The sequence below is a fragment of the Trematomus bernacchii genome, unplaced genomic scaffold (assembly GCF_902827165.1).
Source record: "Trematomus bernacchii unplaced genomic scaffold, fTreBer1.1, whole genome shotgun sequence".
NCBI classification, from domain to species: domain Eukaryota; kingdom Metazoa; phylum Chordata; class Actinopteri; order Perciformes; family Nototheniidae; genus Trematomus; species Trematomus bernacchii.
This window is the reverse complement of record NW_022987840.1, coordinates 1,695,027-1,715,209: the sequence shown is the minus strand read 5'-3', so window position 1 is coordinate 1,715,209 and position 20,183 is coordinate 1,695,027. Positions and strand designations below refer to the sequence as shown.

At 42.1% G+C, this 20,183-nt stretch overlaps 1 protein-coding gene across 1 annotated transcript; it reads right to left on the bottom strand.

Moving 5' to 3' along the window:
* Positions 1–1,865: 1,865 nt before the first annotated feature.
* Positions 1,866–20,048, bottom strand: si:ch211-107n13.1 (uncharacterized protein LOC798535 homolog). The gene is made up of 2 exons (XM_034153376.1): positions 19,960–20,048; positions 1,866–5,635 (listed from the first exon to the last, which is right to left on the bottom strand). Exon 2 carries the CDS (start codon positions 4,913–4,915, stop codon positions 3,572–3,574), a length of 1,344 nt encoding a protein of 447 aa, XP_034009267.1. The 5' UTR covers positions 4,916–5,635; positions 19,960–20,048; the 3' UTR covers positions 1,866–3,571.
* Positions 20,049–20,183: the final 135 nt, after the last annotated feature.

Below are 20,183 nucleotides of genomic sequence, written 5' to 3'. Positions count from 1 at the left end.
ATAGTTTCGATGGAAGCGCCAGCCAATCAAATCATATGCCGCTATTAACGTGCTTGTGTGTCGGGGCGGGAGATTAATGTGATTGGTTGTTGGTCGCGCGCCAGACACGCCCACTGGCAAGCTTCAACGCAACGGAACTTTTCTCAACTTTCGAAGCGAGCAACGGAGGCAAAGCGAGACGTCCTCCCATTCAAAGTGAATGGGAAGCGTCTCCGTTGAAGCACGCAACGGAACCGTCCGTGTGGACGTACCATTAGCGCCAGTCAAAACCATGTTTTATACCGCTTTGTTTCAACCACTGCCGTCCCGCCGTTCCCCCGTGTCCCGCCCTCTCTGTCTGTCTGTCTGTCTGTTTCAGTTTCACCAGCAAGACTGCTGGTAGACCAGCATAAATACCAGCTTCACCAGCATAGATCAGTTTAACTACCAGCTAAAACCAGCATAGACCAGCATGACATCCACCTGGTCTATGCTGGTTTAGCTGGTAAACCAACTAAACCAGCCTAACACCAGCTAAAAACAGCTAAAAACAGCACCCAGCTGGTCTATGCTGGTTTTTTCAGCTGGGTTTGTAATCGTTAGGCCCGAGGAGTAAATAAAAAGCTTTATGTTTCTTTTAAGGAATAGTTTTGACTTTGAAACATGTTTATATTATATATATTTAGAAGATTTTGACTATTTCTTGATCGGAATCAGTTTTCACTGAGATATATATTGTGTTGATTCGTGAGCTTTGAAAAAGTGGTAAATAGATTTAGTTACTTTTGGACTTAGCCAAGCTAGCTGTTTCCCTTTGTGACTTTGTGCTAGGCTAAACTAAGCTAAGCAGCTGTTTGTAGCTTCTTATTTCTCAACCACGCACTTGCTACCCATTTAGATATTCCTAAAAAGAGTTTCTTACTCTTATAACATTACACTGATCAGCAACGATTTCCTGTTATTTGTCCAGAAGACAAGGTACAGCTGTTTGGTCCAGGGGAGATTTCCCAACTTTGAAAAGTCTGGCCGTTCAAACAAACAAAGTAGGTGATAAAGGGCCATAAGGCTCACCAATTAACACATGATAGCATATTTGTTTTGTTTGTACACAAATAACTATGTAGGTTATATCGTGTTTCTTTTATTGGGATGTCAAATGCTGTTACTATATTTTGGCTAGGCTAGTGACATGGCGGCTTTCCCTGCTCACTAATAATAAATGGACTGACCAAACGAGTTAATGGAGTTTCCCTTCAGGATTCAAGCTCTGAGACTGGGTAGACCTCTAAGCATAAGATAAAAAACACTTTTAGATCTGACTTCCCCTTGAGATTTGAAAACATTGAGAGCTGGTGCATGTGCAAACAACAGATGACTCAGGTCTAAGAGGGAGATACGAGATAAAGAGCGTCAGGAGGAGTCTGCAGACGGCCGGAGGGTCGCCATCAGACGGTGTAGACACAGCATCAGGCCACACAGAGGACGCCTTTACAAACACAACCTGTTGCAACTCACTCAAGAGCAAGACCATGCAGGGGATGCTAAAACGATTAGCGCCTATAGCCACTTGAGATAATGTGAAAAATGAGACGTGATGTGGTGGAGGGCGGCAACAAAGAGTCAAGGCAAGAATCAGTCGACCATTAACCTCCAAGACGATTAGAGAAGTCACAGCTTATTTTTAAATGTTTTTATATTGACTTCTGTGATCGAATGAGTATTCTTTTAAATGTTGCAGGATTTGTTTCCCATATATTGAATGTCTAAGAATGTTTGAAATACATTATCTAGGAAAACCTTTTGCTATAATTCAAATGCTTATTATTAAGAACACAAAAAAGACCAAAAACAAATGACCCCGACACAATTATTTCATTCTTTGTGTTTATTTGCTGTGTACATCATATACACAAACATCTTTGGAATAAAAACTAAATCTCTCATATATATATATATTTATGTCAAATAAAAAAAGAGATTCAGTTTCATGGAGCCATTTTGTAAACATGCAACCAAATGTTTTTTAACAGGGAAATATGAAACAAAAAAGAATCTGGGTTGGAGGGATTTCAGGAGTGTGCCATGCTGATGTTGAATACAGGAAATGAAACATAACAAAGCTGCAAGTAATGGTGTTAATTAATCACATACAAAAATATTGTGCCCTTTAGTTCAGTCATTCTCAACCCAAACGCTTCTCACTTTAACCTTTGCATACCTTCGCAGACCCCATATTTCTGTGGCATCCAGGCCAAGCTATGGAAATTACCTTTCATGGAGATAAAGTGAAAGTCACTGAAGGATGGATGAAGTGAGGTAGGATCTGTGCTTATCAGAAGAAGGAGGGCGTCTGCCTCCCCTTCTTGTTTTGATGGGCACTGACTGAGCCAGATGGGAAGGTTAACGTCTGTAAACTGCCAGATGGTAAAAGTGACACTAAAATATTTTGAAGGCAGGGTTTGACAACTTTAGCTACTTTACTTTTAGAGGTGAATAGATCATTTTCATGAATTCTTCTTCATTTCTTCTACTTATATCTAGTGAGTTTAAAATTGTGCTTATATTTGCTTGCAAAAGTCCAGTTTTGCTCTTACAGGAATATTTCCTTGATGTTCTCGCAACCATGTAGCTCACAGTACTCACTCAATACACATGAAACATGAGCTGTGGTAATCAATGACTGTGTCACAAGTGATTATTGGACAGTGTTAATAAAACGTGAGAATCAACCCTCTTTAGAGATGAAAAAACAAGGTGAAAATTATGAAAAATGACTGGTCACAAATGGATTCTTGTCTTCCACGAATCGAGCTCAGTGTTTAACGTTATATGAGATGAATCTCTGTGGAGGGTCAAAGCTATATCTTCTTTATTTCCTCTGTCTGTCCAGTTCAGTGCATTAACAACCCCACAGGGGTCCTTTGCATGTTTGTTCCAACGCCTGCGTTTAGGGAGTAAAAAAAAAAAAGCAACACACAATCTAAACTGGGACAGATCCAAATGAGGTACTCATGGTTCACTTCACACTCACACAACAGTTTTCCAGTTTCAGATAAAACATAGCTTAGTGGTTTTCCATTTTAATCTAGTCATTAAGTGAGTGTGTGTGTGCCAAGGACACTAAACTGTCCAGTGTGTCATGACAAACATACACTTATGTGCCTTGTGAGGGCCACAGGGGCCTGTTCAGTTCGGTCTGTAACTGAAAAGAAGCTACAAATTGAGAGGACAGCGAGGTCCACTCCACACACACGGAGACATTTGGCTTCATACACCAGTAAGGTCTTTCTACACCCACACAAAAGGTCCATAAGATCTATAAATACAATATATCAATTTGCCCTGCGATAACTAATAGCAGTTGTTGCAGTTGGTTGAAGAAACAGTGTCTTTTGAGTCAGGAAGAGCAAGGGACCAAAGGTTAACGTGTGCCTTGGAGTGCTAACTCTATGTTATGATGTAATCAGCACATTTCTGCACTGCTCCTTCTCTTTGGGTGACGATGCTTAACGGTTTCATCAAAAATAAGTTCTTGTTAGAGGAAACCCTTCAGACACCAGCACTCCACCACACATGGTTCCTTGTGCCTATATTACACAGTAGACTCTTTGGGTCCCTCTCGAGCAGCGTTCTTACACCCGTAAAGCCACTTGATGACACGAGCATTCCTCTCAATGATTGACACGCCGGTGGGAAGCTGCTCAGCCAGCTCCTCCTGAAACAGCCCGTCTCCTGAGTGCTGCGAGAACTCGCTGGGCTCCGAGCCGCCGCAGCCGTCCCCTACCACGCTGCGGAGGGCCAGCGAGAGTGTGTCTATGGAGCTGGCCCCGGAGAGGAAGTTCTCACGGCCCAGACGATCGATCATGTCCAAATCCAGCCCGCAATAGTCAAAGAAATTCTCCTGATCTGACAACGCTACTGAGCAGCGCAGGTCGGACTTGGAGCCTCGCAGCTCCCCAAACTGCTTTCTGGGTGTTGGTGGGGGTGACGCCCGCTTCCATGGGTCGTTCTCATCATCATGGTCACTTGAGTGGTTGTCAGTGTTGATACCATCACTGGTACCGTTTGTAAATCCATTATTAGTCTGTTCAAGCACAGAGCTAAACCCAGGGCTGGGGATCGACCCTGGGCTGCGATCATGGTCAGTTTTACTCGACCTCCTGCTCCCCGGTCCTCCGTCAGTATTGTCTTTGTCATTGGTCCAAGACATGCGGGAATCTCCATCCCGTGATGGCGCTTTCTCTTCACCAATCACCATTTTCTGGATCTTGCCATCACCTACGCTACCCTTCTCCCTCATGGAGCCCTGGAAGAGGCGACGGACAAAACTGTATCCCTTCACTTCACTGTTATTGTTCTCTACAACTGCTGCACCTTCAGGGCTCTTGCACTCTTTCTTCTGCCTGTACATGAGGAGGGAGTCCGGCCTCAGCATGCGTTTGCCGTTGCTTCTTCTGAGTACAGGGGCACTGTGGGGCGCTACCAAGGAGTTGATGCCCGGAGTCCTGGGGTTGGGAGGCAAAACATTGTTCACATTGCTCCGGTTATGCGCCTCGATGTCAACAGAAGTCCGTCTGTTCTCCTTCCTGGAGTCGTCATTTTCATTCTCATCTCTTGAGGTGAAGGAGCCAGAGAGTGTAGAGAAGGGGGTGTTTGATGAACAGCGTGGGGTGAGGCGAGGCGTCAGGCTGCCGGGGGTGGATAAAGCTCGCCGGGGCTGCGGTGGTGGAGTAGCGCATGGCACCAGCACTGGCTCCTGTTTGGTATTTATCACCTGCTGGCTCTTAACATATTTGGCTTTGTCCGCCTCAAGCCTCTCCACAGCGCTGATTGAGCGTCCATATCCTCCACCATCTATCGTCCTGCGCAGGTAGTCTGGACCCTTGTTGAGGAGCCTCAGAGGGGAGGGGGATCCAATTGGCGTTAGGGGCTTCATGTTTATTTACTGAGCTGGGAAAGACATCAAAACTGCAGCCCACAAATGACTGACAGCTTCTGGTGTCCCTCAGAGAGCAGTTGTTGGCCCTATGAAGGTTCAAGTCTAGAGATTCTGCAAAGGTTTTTCTAGGTGCAGAAAACAGTGGTCGCTCTCATTCCTGTTCTCACCGCTCTCGAACCAACTTTGAGAGGTAAAAGATGTGTTGCAATTCAGGAGACCACAGACTCCTACGTTTTCTATAGATAGCTGGCAGTCTCTTTGTTGGGCAATGTCAGAAACCACACAAATTGATATCTCTATCCAGTATTTATACAGGCATTTGGATATGCAGGCAGGGCACAGGGAAGGCCTTTTTTTGTCAGCCAAGATCACTCCCAAATGAGACGCTCCCAGCCCACAACGCAGCAGAAATAGCAAGCAGGGTGCACTTTGAAAGGGTTATTCTTTCCTCCCCCACTTTTTCTTCTCTCCTTCTGTCTCCTAACAACACCCTTTGCTGTTTCAGTGACGGCTGCCTGGAGAAATTAGATATAATGGCTTCAAATATTTGCTTTGTGCAGGTTGTCTGAGGGTTGCCGGGTCAAGACTTTTGTTGTTTGGCGCCCGTCGTGGTTGAGGTGACCTGAGGGTGGCCGGCACCGAGGCACTTGGGTCGTTGATGGACAGATGGGGCAGATGCAGATCTCGTCCTTGTCCTCGCTTCACCTGTGTGGATTCCTAGGGGACACACAGAGAAAGAAAGAGTGGGTTTTAGTTTTGAAATGTTATCCTGCAGGGCAAGCAACAGAGACCAGATGGCAGGCAGAACAGTGGTCCCTAAAGCTCAGCTCATATTGTGCGTATTTAAAGCTGGAGGGAGTTACATGACAGAAACAGAGCTGACATGTGTAAGCACTGATTACATATTAAATACAATAAGCATGCTAATAGAAGCTGACACTCCTAAAAACGAGTAAAGAGGTAAGGGTTCAACTAAAGGCTATGTTGACATGCTTAAACCTTTTAGAAGTTAGAATAGTTTTTCCTTTATCACAATTATGAATTAACAAGCATATGTGGGTAATGTTTCCTATCTTTTGTCACTCATTCAAGTCTGTCCTTTTATTTTTTAAATGATAGATGTCCTTTGTCCAGACAGCATTGCCACATCCAGTATATTCTGGATGAATGATGAATGAATTTAACAATGTCCAGTTGGCCAAAAGAAAAGGCAGCAAACACATCATCCTAAATGATTAATCGTTGTGAAAACTTGGCAAGCAGAGGGAGATTTTATTATTATTTTGTAGTTTTAATTAACAGCATTTTAACAATAATGTTGTTCAATTAATTAGTTTTTCTTGGCAACAGTTCTTCTGTCTGTCAAAGCCATTGCTCTTACATACCAAGATAAGAAACTCAAGGGGGAAAATCCCTTTAAAAATAACAGTCTTTTGACAGGTAGGTTTAGCTGAATGCCGGCAAGATTTAAATAAACATCTGTGTTAAAAACTACACTGAGTTTGTTGTCATTAAACATCTCAAAAGTGTTGCTTAATTAGACCAATACCCTTCTGAGCTAATATCTCTTTCACAGTCACAGTTAAACAGCTTGTTTTTCATATTAACAAGCCACTAAAAGAGGTTACACAACACTTTAAAACAAACATAAGGAATGACATAATGCACTGCCACATTATATATTTATGTGTTCTGTGAAGAGAGAGGTTTTATATATTTTAAAGTTGTCAAGCTATATGAGGATTTGGAAGTGGAGAGTAGGTTGCACGTGTCTATAATGGGAAAGGCTCTACCCAAGGAGTATTTATAGCATGAAAACAACCCTGCCCACTTATCATGTGTCTACGTATGTGTGCATGTATGTGCATGTGGTCATGGGTATATCTGCTGCTCTAGTTTTGCACCTGAGCTTAAGAGCATGTGTATGTCGGTCAGCAGCACAAGGCAAAAAAGGACTTCCCTATGGATTCAAAAAGGCAATATATAACCGTTGTCTTATTCTGCATCTTATTCATGTCTACGAAAGAAGCAGCATGTTGTGAAGAAAGTGTGAAGACAGAGAACACATCTCTTGAACTTAAAGATGTTATATATACCAAGTGGAGCGTGTTTTTCATTCACTTCCCTTCAAAATCTGTGTGCTGTGCTAGACAACAGGAGGGTGTTGTGCTTATTGTTCCCTCAGGTCTGCTTCAAGTGTTATCAAATGCTATTTTAACTGTTCCTTCACATGAGCTAAAACAATGAACCACCTCCTCTGGCAGGAAAAAGGACCCATGTCTCATGATTTAAGACAAACCATATGACCCCACTGATAGCACCAAGCACAAGCAAACACCACTTAACCCTTGGTTTACCGTCTTAAAGCACTATGATATAGTAAATGGCAGAATAACATTCAACAAAGGTCATGACGTACATTCAAACTTAAGACAACATGACCGACTGCACTGTAGCGCTCTGACATTCAATTAAAACAAAGTGACTTGAACAAAGCAAACCAAGGGGGGTAAAAATGTTGGTATCTCAAAGGAAAACAAATATGGCAGATTCTCTAGTTTTTGGAAATACGTTTAGGACTAACAAGGACAATAACAAATTAAAGACCTGGTTTAAAAGTGTTTTGCATATTTGTTATAAACCAAAGTAACCTAACTCAAAAACATCTGAATACCCTAAATACCAGCAGTGAACTTTTGCATTAAATATTTCACTTTCATTTGAATTAAGCCCATTAGATAGCTGCAATCGAAGATATACACAATTTAAAACACAACTTCTTAACTATGGCATTACTCTTTTGTCTAATGCTACTAAATACTTAACTACTATTGACACAGAAGAAGGGGACATTTCACGTTCACGTAACTCGACCTCCCTTAGTCTGCACACCCTCACAGAGAAGCTTGAGCATGTCAAATGTCATGCCACTATAAACCACTGAGGGGGGGGGGGGGGGGGGGGGGGGGGCAACAGCCAACTAGTTGTTTTGTTCCAGATGTCGGCCTGACAGATTTCAGGAAAGTCAGCCATTGTTTAGGTAGAGTTCCGGGAAAAAAGTCAAGCAACAGGTGTGGAAGGGTAAAAGACCATGAAACAAGAAAAATAGGCAGAAAATTAGGAGGAAGTGGGACTGGAGGTTACAGTGTATGGTCAGGGTTTTTGGGGTATTTATTAGACACCTTTCTTCCGGAACAATCTGTTCCACATCTGTGTTTAAAATGAAAAAGGTGCAGGATATGCTACTTATTGCCATAGGAAGTCAGTATTCCTGATGTTGGCTTTTATTGAGGGGTATGGGGGTAATTTATATGACTACAGCAACTGATAATCTGTACAGTCCTCAACAATATGGGCAATGTTTGTCCTTCTTCTGATGTTTTTCCTTGGTTGAACTCTGAATGATTGCGTGAACTCATTGAATCTGACATTACAAGCTTGAAGGGAGCCAGCCGCTTTCAGAGGTTATCTCTTGCTCCAAGTGTTATCTCGGACATCGTATGACTAAATCTGAGTCACAGTGACGTTTTTTCAGACACAATGTCTTAACCAGAAATGGTCCTGGATATAGAAAACAACTAAGGATTCTTCTAAACATAAATTAACGGAATAGTAGATCAGGGGGAAGAAGAAATGTGCATGATGAAAGGTTACGCTTACACACACAGACACACACACACACACACACACACACACACACACACACACGCACACGCACACGCACACGCACACGCACACGCACACACACACACACACACACAGTGAACCACTTGAGAACAACAGTCCCCATTGACTGTAATGAGCTAGATTAGTACCCAGCACCTTCTCCTGTGATCATAGGTTTGTGAAAAGCGTGAGATGGCTGTAAAATCTTCCTCGTGTTACGCAACCTCATTCATCTCTCTCTGTAGGTTGTCATTAACCTCTAAACCCTTCCCCTTCTTTCTCATCTCTATAGTGAACAACCCCCCCCCACCTTCCCCGTCCTTATGCTACCTTACCTTGGGTCTTTCATTTCCCCTGCCCTCCTTCCCCCTCTTCATCTCTCCACATCTCCACTATATGTGCCACAGGGCCTCGGTACCCTCTCATTTCCCCCCCTGCCCCATCACTCTCTTCCTGTCTCTCTCCTGCTGCTCTATTTACTCCCTCTGTGTCTGAGTGCAATCTTCAAAAGCTTTTGCCAAACAAGATGTTTTATTCAGGAGAATTGGTTTTGATCATATATTGTCACTGTTATTTATGTAGTAACCTATTTTTTCACAAGGAAAGACACATTTGAGGGTTCATAATGTGAAATAACCAAAAAAGGACTGAAGAAGAAATCTTTCCTTAGAAAAAACAACTATTTTGGACTCTATTCAAATGAGACAATCCAAAAAAGTAAAACACACATTTTGGTTAATCTGCTGCTCACAGTTTAGAGACTTGAGCAAAATATGACAAGTTGTCAGGTGTATAGGCATTGTTTACCTATAAAGGTTCATACATCCAAACTTTTTGGAACTAGAGGTCTAATCTTATTGGTCTTATTATTTTTTTATCACAAAAAGGGTCTATGTTAATTTGTTTTCGCTCAGTAGCTGTGAAACACGTGCAACAGCTAAAATAAGAAGTGCAACGGATACCTTCTCACCTCTTTCTACATGAATTGTCGGTCACAGGAAGTTACAAAAAACGTCAGAAACAGTCCCCTCCACCCAAATCTGATTTTGGGATAATATGTTTTTGGGCTGTTCAAAGATTCAACAAGCACTCTGCTCCATTAACAACTAAATATGTATAATACTGCTCTATGTGAGCCTTGTTACAGGTGGAGCTTAAGGTCAGTCCATTGAACATAACACTTAATAGATTGTGCAACATGACAAGCTGGATAGTTACAGATGAAGCCTATTTATATGTGAATGAAAATATATACAAACAAGTGAAATGTCTGAGGAAATCTACAACATCTTGATCATAACAGACAGCAGGATCACCAATTCAGCTCTCTCACACCTTCCATCCCTCTGCTCTTTAATTAAAACGCCTGTCTGTCTGTCTGTCTGCTCTCTATCCCTTCCTGCCTCTCAGTGTCCTCCCTGTGAAGAGGACGGCCCAGCCTGCAGGGGAGGCTTAGCCCGGCGCCCCCATGCAGCTAAAGAGGAAACAGATGTTTTGTGCCATGCTACATCAAGACCCTCGGACATAGGGCTGTGCGATTATGGCAAAAATCCTAATCACGATTATTTGGGTCAATAATTGATATCACGATTATTAAAAACGATTATCCATTTACTTTGAAAACATCCATTTATTGAAACAAAAATGTGAACAGTATGTGTTTAACAGTTGATTACCCTGAACTTTAAGTATAATTCAACTGAAAAACCAAAAATAAATAAATAATAATAATTACATTTTTTTTTTTTTTTTATAAAAATAATAATCGTTTTTTTTCGATTATGTTGTTTTCGTAATCGTTGCAAGCCAAAATCGTAATCGAGATTAAAATACGATTAATTGCACAGCCCTACTCGGACATACCCTGACCGAGACCTGTCAAGAGAAGCGACAGTGTACTTCAATTCCCCTTTTAATTAACGGCATTGTAAGTTCTATATTTGAGCCCTTGAGAACACAAAGCAGCATGTTTACAAAAAAATACAGCTTTGCTTATTTTCTCTGATGTAAAGCGGTGCCGCAGAAAGAAGATAAACACCAAAGAAATGCAGGAAGTTTGCTTCAAGAAAGCCCACAGAAAAATAACTTCATCTGGTTTAGCATTTCAAAAAGGAAAAACAGCTGGCGTCGGATTAGAAGGTTAAAGGAGGTCCCAGAGTGAATTATGTATTCAGCGTGATGAACAGGAGATAAGAGGTTCATCAATTCACAAGGACCACCTTTAAAGTGCTTGGGAATATATTCAGCATGCTTACCTGTCAAATTAATCTTTGGACAGATGAGAGGCATCTGCTGCCGACAGAGCCCAACTGGCCTCATTTAACGCCTTTCCTTTCTTTCTCTGCCCTCCTGCAAATCTCACTTTCTTAACACTAACATCTGGCCCTGCTCCTAATGATGACACAGAGTAATGATCAGCAATGGGCTGAAATGTCTGAATGTTCAAACGTTAACCAAGTCTTTTTTATGTCATGGTGAAGCATCTGTGCACATTGATTCTCTACAGTGTGAACATAAAGCGCACTAATGAGCCACGATGTATGACTCCTGTTCGGTCATTAACCAACACCACAGACCTCAAGAAGTCTGTTATGGGGCAGGACAAAGAAAAAGAGGTGTCTTCATCTATTAGCCAAACAAAAGGACATACCGGCCTTTCTTTTGCATTATTACTGGGGCACAACAATGGTCCTCCTCTAGGTCTACAGATAGGTCTTGACCTGGCTCATTAGTCGAAAGGGGAAAGGGACAAATAACAACATGGTGACAATAAAGTGTAAGAGACGGAGCCACAGGACATAGGCTTCTGTCCCTGAAAAGGCCTTGTAGCCAGTTGTAAATCCTATCAACATTGTGAGGCCTTGAGCTGCATTAGCCGCTTGATCTACGGAGAGATGCTACCTAGGGGCTGGCTCCACAGCAGAGGGCCACCTGGGACGACTTAGGGGACCCCCTGCCTGAATAAGCCTCCTCCCAAACCGTAAAATGGATAAGATAGGCTCTTAACTCACTGCTGCGGCTCTTTTGTCATTCAAAACAAATCAGCCCAGAGACAGCTGAGGCCAGCGCAGACTTTGAAAGGAAAGTGATAAGATATGACCCTCTGAGGAACATGCTCTGTGTCTTTGAAACTACACGTCAATATGAGTTAAAGATGATAGAAAAGACCAAGAACACAGAATATATGAAGAGATCTCCTTCTACTCATAAAAAACCCCCCTCAAAATATAAGAGTTAATGAGTCAGTATGCAGACAAGTAACTCAGGCTAATTAGCAAGTCTTGCTAATAATCAGCTAAGTCTATTCACTTATTGTAAAATCAACCAAAACCTATACAAAATAATATCTCGCTAGTTGTTGAAAGTAGGTTGAATAAAGAAGTGAAAACACAAACATCTTCAAAAGGCAAAATTCACATTGTACAATAAATCAAGTCGAGATAACTTCCACACATAACAGCTAAGTAGCTTGTAAAACAGCTAATTATTAGCCAACTGCCTTGCAAGCTGGTTAATAATCAGTGAGAAAAAGAGCATTTTATAACAAAATAAAGTAAAGATTGATCCGAAGCTTAATCAAAAGTGAAAGCAATTGTTAGTTGGCTGTATTCCACTAATCGGAGTTAAGTACTTTAACAATGAGATTTTAGTGGCTCAGACAGAGTCGACCTCAAGCAGCCCTTTTACTGTAAGTCAGGACTTTATCAACACTGTAACGCCCATGCAGTGCTAACACAGATAGCGTCTGCTGAGATAACATGTTCACATTTATTCCTCGCTTTTATCAACAGACTGGGCAAGTTCCTTTCTCAAACAAGGGTCCAGGAAAAGTGCCGGCACTGTTGATAATTAAACCGCTCTGACCTATAAAATGTTATGAGTCAATATTGACTTTTTAGCTACAGTTTTTAAGATAATAACAGCACTCAAACTTAGTCTTTGAAAAAGTCTGATTTGAAAACTGAAAATGAGTTTTAGTAATGAGAATTAGGAGAATCATTAGAATGTAATTCCAATTTCAGCTAACAGCTTGACTAAGTGGTGCAGAAGTCACTCACATGATGTCTACACCAGGTGCAATGTGCCAGGAAACCTAATAATCCTCCCTGTAACACAGAGACACCTGAACCAGCCTCTCAGAGCAGGAATGTTAAGCCCGGCTGCGATACCTCACTGTCGATGAGTGAACTATTCAGGGTTGAACTTGTGCACTTACAGAGAGATGACATATACATGGATCCTCAAAAAAGTATATATTATCACTCATCTGTGGGGCATGGATCTAAAGAAAGGTGTCCTAAAATAGCATCTTATCCATTCTAATGAGAGCTACTCACTGAAAGAATATGTCAACAAAGTTTCTTTCTACCACTTAGATGCCCATAATAAATACACATTAGTGTCTCTTCTTATTGAGCCTGCCTGACTTCCCGCACACATGAGGGTTATTTAATTGAGCTTATTTTATAGACATAATTTTCTGTTAAAAGAATACATTAAAAAGCATTTTTTAAAGAAAAGGCCCAAAAATGCTGTCATCTCAAATGTGTTAAAGTCTATTGGTGATTGTCAGTCAGATGAAATAAGCAATATTGATGTTTATTTTACAGTAGTAGCCTGCAGGTCAGTGCGGCTTTTTCAAACTTTACTTAAAAGAGAAAATATGGAGGTAGGTTTCTTTTAGATCTATATATCAAAATCCTTTCTGAAACTCTGCATATTACCTGACCTGCAGTTCCATCTCTGGCCACTAGGGCACATACTATAGCATGGTTCCCTGGGCTTGAGAAAACACAAAACTAATGCAAATAGTTTTTTTAGGGTTACATATAGAGCAACCAAGGTGTGCAGTTTGTCATGTGGATGTTTGTGTGGGAGGAGACAGTAAGAGAGAGTGTGTGCAGGAGAGAGTGTACACAGAGTGTCCACATCTGGGCTAAATCATATCAAGGCCTTGTCTCTGGACAGCATTGTTTAGTACAGGGGTCTCAAACTCAAGGCCCGGGGGCCAAATCCGGCCCGCGACTTCATTTTATGTGGCCCGCAAAAGCTTGCAAAGAATATAATACGTTTATTATACGGTTACATGCCACTTTACAGAAGCAGGTTGCCCATAAACTACATGTCCCACAATGCATCTTGTTTTGTGACATGCGCACTGAAGAGACTTGCAATTATTTGCCCTGGACTTCTGCTTTCAGACGTAGTTAATTACTAAGTTATTATCCTGTCTGATAATAAACCACTTCAGAGGCAATAATGTAATATAATACATTATTTTATATATATATTATATATTTATATAGTTACAACCGGCCCTTTGAGTGCAACCTTTATGCGAATGTGGCCCGCGATGAAATTGAGTTTGACACCCCTGTACATTAAGACCACCGCTGCTGCTCCCTCCACATGCCAGCCCGCTTTATGTGACCAGCAGTACGAACCGCAGGGCCCTACAGTATACTGAGTGTGTGCAGAGCAGCAATGGACTGGGAATGCACTTTGCAACTCAGGGTAACACAGATCTCCCCTGAAAAAGCCTATCCTGAGGTTGTTTATACAGTGTTTACAGCTCAGTGCATAGGCAGAAATCTGGGCACATCCCTCAATCTCCTAGAGTCTTAAATTATAAAGGCATGTTCCCACAGTGCGCTCCCTCATTAAGCTCTCAGCTGGTGAGAATGCTCTGAAAGACAGCACTGTGTGGCTAGATGCCAGATGTTTTATTTCAACAAGTCGGCACATTTTTCACTCTGCCAGGCACATGTCTGCTTCATCAAAGTGAGGAAAGATGCTTCACTGGATGGTAGCTGTTGACAAAGAGCAACTAAAATGTCATAACATGGTGAGTGGTGTTAGATCATACACCTGTGTACCTGCATTTGAGTTGAGTGAAATCAAGTGAAAGCCACACTACACTGTGATGGATCAAATATGCATATAGAGGGGTGGAAACCACTACTACTTAAGTTTTAGAAATATGAATGAAAAGCTGGACACCAGAGATAAGGTTGGGTGGCACAGAACTCACAGAGCGACAACAAAAAAGTAACATCTGTGTAACTCCACCCTCTTTTCGCACAGACACACCAGGCTGCAAAAAGGACATTCACACAACATTTGCAGAATTGTTCCTAGCACATGTTGCTGATGTTAGCAGTAAAGGTTAGCACTGACTTGTGAGCAGTGTGACAGGGCTGTTTGGGGTTGGTTGGAGCTTAAAGCTGCTCCAGCTGTGCTGTGTCCCCAAATACTGGGTCGTCTGTGACTGTAGTGTCGCCCCCCCCCCCCCCCGTCTACCCCCCCGTCTACCCCCCCGTCTACCCCCCCACCCACTGAGTCACTACACACTCTCTACCACTTCAAATGGGCCAGCATTGATTAGCTATCTACACAGCAGAACACTGTTTGATCAGGTTCATTTCCTGATTAAATAAAGTGCCCCAAACAAACTATCAAACAAAACAAACAGGAAAATGCAGGCTGCTAGATTAAATGCTGGTTTTTGAGGCACATACTTTCGTTTTATCGGAAGTAGGGCATATATTTTAGCTATAGCATTACAGTAAAGTATGCTATTAAAGCCTCTAAAAACGTTTAAGTTGAAGTATTCCTCTTTAACAACACATGACTAAATAACACAAAGTCAAAGCTTGGGAAAAAACCCTTTAGTTCATATATATCGTTTTTTCAAAAACGATCTTATCTGCTTGTTGTGTACATTTAATTAACAATGCTGTAACACAACCCCACAACGCCTAAATTCAAAACAGTTGCAATAAAACTAATAATTGTCATCTTTTTCCAAGTGAGTCCTGTATACTTCATGCTAGGGCTGCTCAATTAATCGTATTTTAATCGCAATTACGATTATGGCTTGCAACAATTACGAAAACAACGTAATCGAAATAAAACGATTATTTTTTAATTATTATTATTACTTTTTTTTTTCTTTTTCAAATTCATTTTTTTTTAAATTGGTTTTTCAGTTGAATTATACTTAAAGTTCAGGGTAATCAACTGTTCAAAACATACTGTTCACATTTCTTTCTCCAATAAATTGATGTTTTCAAAGTAAATGGATAATCGTTTTTTTAATAATCGTGATATCAATTATTGACCCAAATAATCGAGATTATGATTTTTGCCATAATCGAGCAGCCCTACTTCATGCAAGGGAGAATAGAAAGGAAAACATACAGTTCATCAATACATAATTCTCTCGTGTAAAATAAACAAAACATTGGCCCAAATATTTGATGTTGATGCCCCATCGCACTTTGACGAATCAAAAAGGTATTCAGGGCCTTAACTCTAAATACAATCTCTTGCAACCATCTCAAAGTGAACACCTGAATCAAGCATCATTTCTCCCAAACTTTCCAACAACAACAAAAGCTTCTCTCTCTCTCTCTCACCCTCAGCTGAGCTCTTGTGTTTTTCCTCGCTGCCATCTACCCTTAGCTGTTACCCTCCCCTGAACCTGCCAGCTGTCCTCTCTCATTACCCATGCACCGACCTGCTTCTCGGCAAACATCCCCCCCGAGTGCCTCCAAAAAGAGACCCTGCCGTTCGTCCCTCTTCCCGTCCTCCCTTCCTCGCCTCCTGTCAGAATCAGAAAACATCTGGGGGAGCCGGAAGAGTTTGTGGAGCTGCATCGAACCCCCCCCCCCCCTCCAACGCGTCGGAGGGATTGTCCGGGCCTGTGTCATCTTCCTCATGGATGAGCGGACACAGCGCGGCTGAGTGTGATGGGATGTGGCAGAGCTACAGAGACTGTGAACAATTACGGGGATGTGAGAGCAATCGGAGAGAAGGGCTGCTCTCACAGCTGTCGCCCAATCACAGGGGACTGTCAGGTGACGGACATCTGTCAGATCATGTCTTATGCTTTTGTTGCTCACGGTGAATTATGGATTGAGCCCATTGGAAATACAAGTGATGTAAGAGCAGGCCCTCAGAGAATGACAAGACTGATTATGATAATAAGGAACAACAAATAGGAACATTTGGTGCACATTTTCATTTCTGCCAGCGCAGTAAAATGATTTCAAAGGCATTTCTTGAGAGTGCAGCATCATAAATCTTTAAAGAGATAAGCCAACAAGGAAGGGTTTCAATCCAAAAAGCTACAACCATTTTTTTAAATATGTCTTTGCTCATCAAATTATAACTTCGATGATTCCACACTCGGGTGTTTACAAAACAGGAGAAATACTAGCTTGGTACCTACAGCAGATGGTAGGTCTTACTTTTTGTTTCAGCCACCAATCCCTTTGAGGAGAAGGTATGACTTTGCCACAAGATGTCTCTCTGCTGTTTTGTTGATGGATGTAACTGAGAAGCCGTGACTTTTATCGAAAAGTTCTTCCTCTTTTCAAAACTGTGCTTCCTGAAAATGGTCAGAAAGGAAGTTCCCAGGGAGAGTCTCTACAATGGCCCAAACAAGGCCATGAGTAGCAATAAAGCTAAATTATAAGCCTCACGGTTGTGTGAGTGTTTGAAGTCTCACACTGTTGTGATCCTCAAATGTCTTAAACCAGCTGCTGTTCAGCAACACACACACACACAGCGCCAGGGGGGGGGGGGGGGGATGATGTCATTAGCAGGGTACGTTTTCTTCTCTAATTAGAAACTGGAGCTTCTCGCCATAACTTGGGGTCTTTACACGTAACCATGCAACAAAAAGGGGATTAAAGATAACACATGTTTGACATCCGTGCTCTTAAAATGTGATGTGTTTAAGACTGCAGGAAAGCAAAACCATGCTTTGAATGTGACTGCGGTACAGCTGAACTGAAGTGATAAGAAACACATGAGTGGCCCATTGTGAACTAAAACCATGAAATATCGTGCGGCTTCCGCTCGTTTCCGAAGTCAGCATTGATGTGGCTTAGACCGATCAGATTATACACTCGTTGAGACTCAAAACTGCTTTGTTTTGAGGGGAGAAAATTGGAAAATAAAAGACTAAGATAAGCCCTGGTGTGCTTTTATATCTCCTAAGAAACTCCCATATCGTTGACCTGTGCTAGATCATGCACAGGTCAATGATATGGTGGCTGATTGGCTTCTGCTTAGACACCAACAGTGTTGGGTGCATGAATATTCATGAATAAGTTTAGTGTTTCAAAAGTCCACATAATTCTCCAGGCTTTGAACCATCATCATCTATAATATCACCGCTCATGCTAGGAGCAAAGCGGGGAAGGCAAAGACCTTAATTACATTTCATTTAGTCATGTTAATGATGTCAGGCCTCCTGTCAACACCCCAGACGCAGACTGCAGCGAGCAGCTCCGTGCCCCCGGGCGCTCCGCTCTGCGAGGGGAGGAAGTATTCTCGTCTGCTCCGCTGGGATCAGCATCAAACACACCGAATTACAGCTGCAAAATTAGCGCATTGCCACATGATTCGGGAGAGAAAAAGAAGGGAGGGGGGGGGGGGAACTGTTTACGACCGCTCCACACAGTAATTTTGCCGGTAGGAATTCAGTTTGAGAGATGTTTGTATCCTGCGTTCAAACAAGTGCAATATGAAGGATTGATGCTGGCTGTAGGTGTTTATGATCCATGACTCACAGTAGCTTTCAGGCAAGCTGGGTCAGATTTGTGGGCTTTAAACTTTCAACAAAAAAAGTTGCATCATGGAAAGGTACAAAGTTAATGGGCATGAATCTACCTTCGAGTAACTCATTGTACGTCATGCATTACATTTTACAAGTACCTTAAGGGTAAGCACTCCCATCTATGAAATAAACAATCTTATGTAAGTTTATCTTTTCAGACTAAATAGACTCCTTAAAGTGCTGAGCCAAAGGGACATTTCAGCAACTTAATGCACATCTCAAAACATTCTCTTGCACTATTTTATCTGTTTTATTTGTTCTATGTCCTACACATATGTTGCACTGTTGGAGCCTGTGAACCTACGTTTTTCATTGCCATATCTACACTAGGCCTATAGCTAATGTGCAAATGACCATAAAGCCTTGAAACTTGAAACATTGTTGTCAGTTATTTTATTTTCTGACACTGTTTTGTCCTAAGCAGGGAAATAAAAACACCTCTGCCTCGGGAAAGTAAAGTTTCATCCATGCCAGTTCATGATCTGCATCAAAAAGCATGAATTAAACCTCCTGCTGCTGCCCACATGCCAACCGAGATGTGCACACCTATGAATCTCAGGGTGAACGTGTTTACAGGACATGTGCGGTCTGTTTAGTCTGGATCCTAAGCTGTTTATGCTTCTGACCCCACACCGATCTGAACTGCATGAAACACATCAGGGAGGAGGAGGGAGGAGTAGAGGTGGGTCAAGGTGGAGTTGACCCCAAGGGCATGTGATTGTCTATTCAGTTGGTGGGTGGGTTGCATAATGATCCCCCGACTGACTTTTGTTCCTTTGTAAGTTCTCAGGTAACACTGTCTTATATTGTTTTTCCTACTACAAAACGTGGCATGCATTTATCATAAATACACTGATTGGAGGTAGAAAAATGCTCCTTTAATTTAACATTACAAAATGTTTCTTCCATGATTAGACGTCTGGAAGCCAGAACCTCATTTGTGCCGTGATTTCATCCAGATGTAAATATTTAGCGTAAAGTTAAGATGGGATAAACCTGCTGCCCCAGGTCAACTGTATCTGCTTTAATCAGAGCACAGTGGCCAGTCCTCTCTCCATACCATGCACCTATTACTGACTGGGCTTCAAGGCTGAGTTAAACCAGGCAGTCCACATATAGTTTTACATGGCGGATGATGAATTGCTGCACTTGTCAACTTCTTGAAACAATTTTTTGGGTCCATCCATAAACCTGGTGTGTTGTTTATGGCTACAAGAGCCTGCCATCCATCACAGATACAGGCCACTGCCAATGAGGATTTGTTTTAGAGGGCACCGGCCATAAACACACCATAAAGATATCAGGCATGACTAAGAAGGCAAACTAAAAGTGATGTTTTAGTATATCTTTAAAAGGCACACTTTTTAGGTAAATAAGATCTAGGATTAAACTTGTAAAAAATAATATACAGCGGTTTTATAAACACAAGAATCGCCAGTGAGTGCCACACTCATTGCCACAGCAGTGTTGGGTCATTTTCAGTTACCAGGCTGTTGGTTATTTTTCATTGCAGCTGTGCCGTAAGGTTCAGTGAGGGCGCGATCAATTGCCAATCTTTCACTGATAAAAGCTATTATATATTTTTATCATATTGAGGGCTGAACGAAGGGAAACTGACACGCATTATCACACAGATCGCATGAATCAACTCTATCCGAATGTACCTGATCGGTACCCGGAAATCTTGACAAAATAACCTAGACTCACACATCGACTTATAACGGAACCATTAAAAATGTTTTCTCACCTTGTTCGCTTAAGTTTATCCACTCTTGTTGTCTTTGAAATCCCGTAATGAAACGGAGGTGCTCTGTGACAGACGGCTGTGCGCTCTGCGGTCCCTGCTGGCTCTCTGACGGCACGCTGCGCGGCGCGTAAAGAGGGAGTCCCTGCAGGAGAGGGGGTGGGGTGGAGGAGGCAGGTATTAGGCTGTGTGTAAACTGACTCCTATGCATCCTGCACGGAGCTGAG

What these genes read in the sequence shown, in the direction of transcription:
- si:ch211-107n13.1 (XM_034153376.1), bottom strand. Translation starts at nt 4,915, where the DNA reads ATGAAGCCCCTAACGCCAATTGGATCCCCCTCCCCTCTGAGGCTCCTC.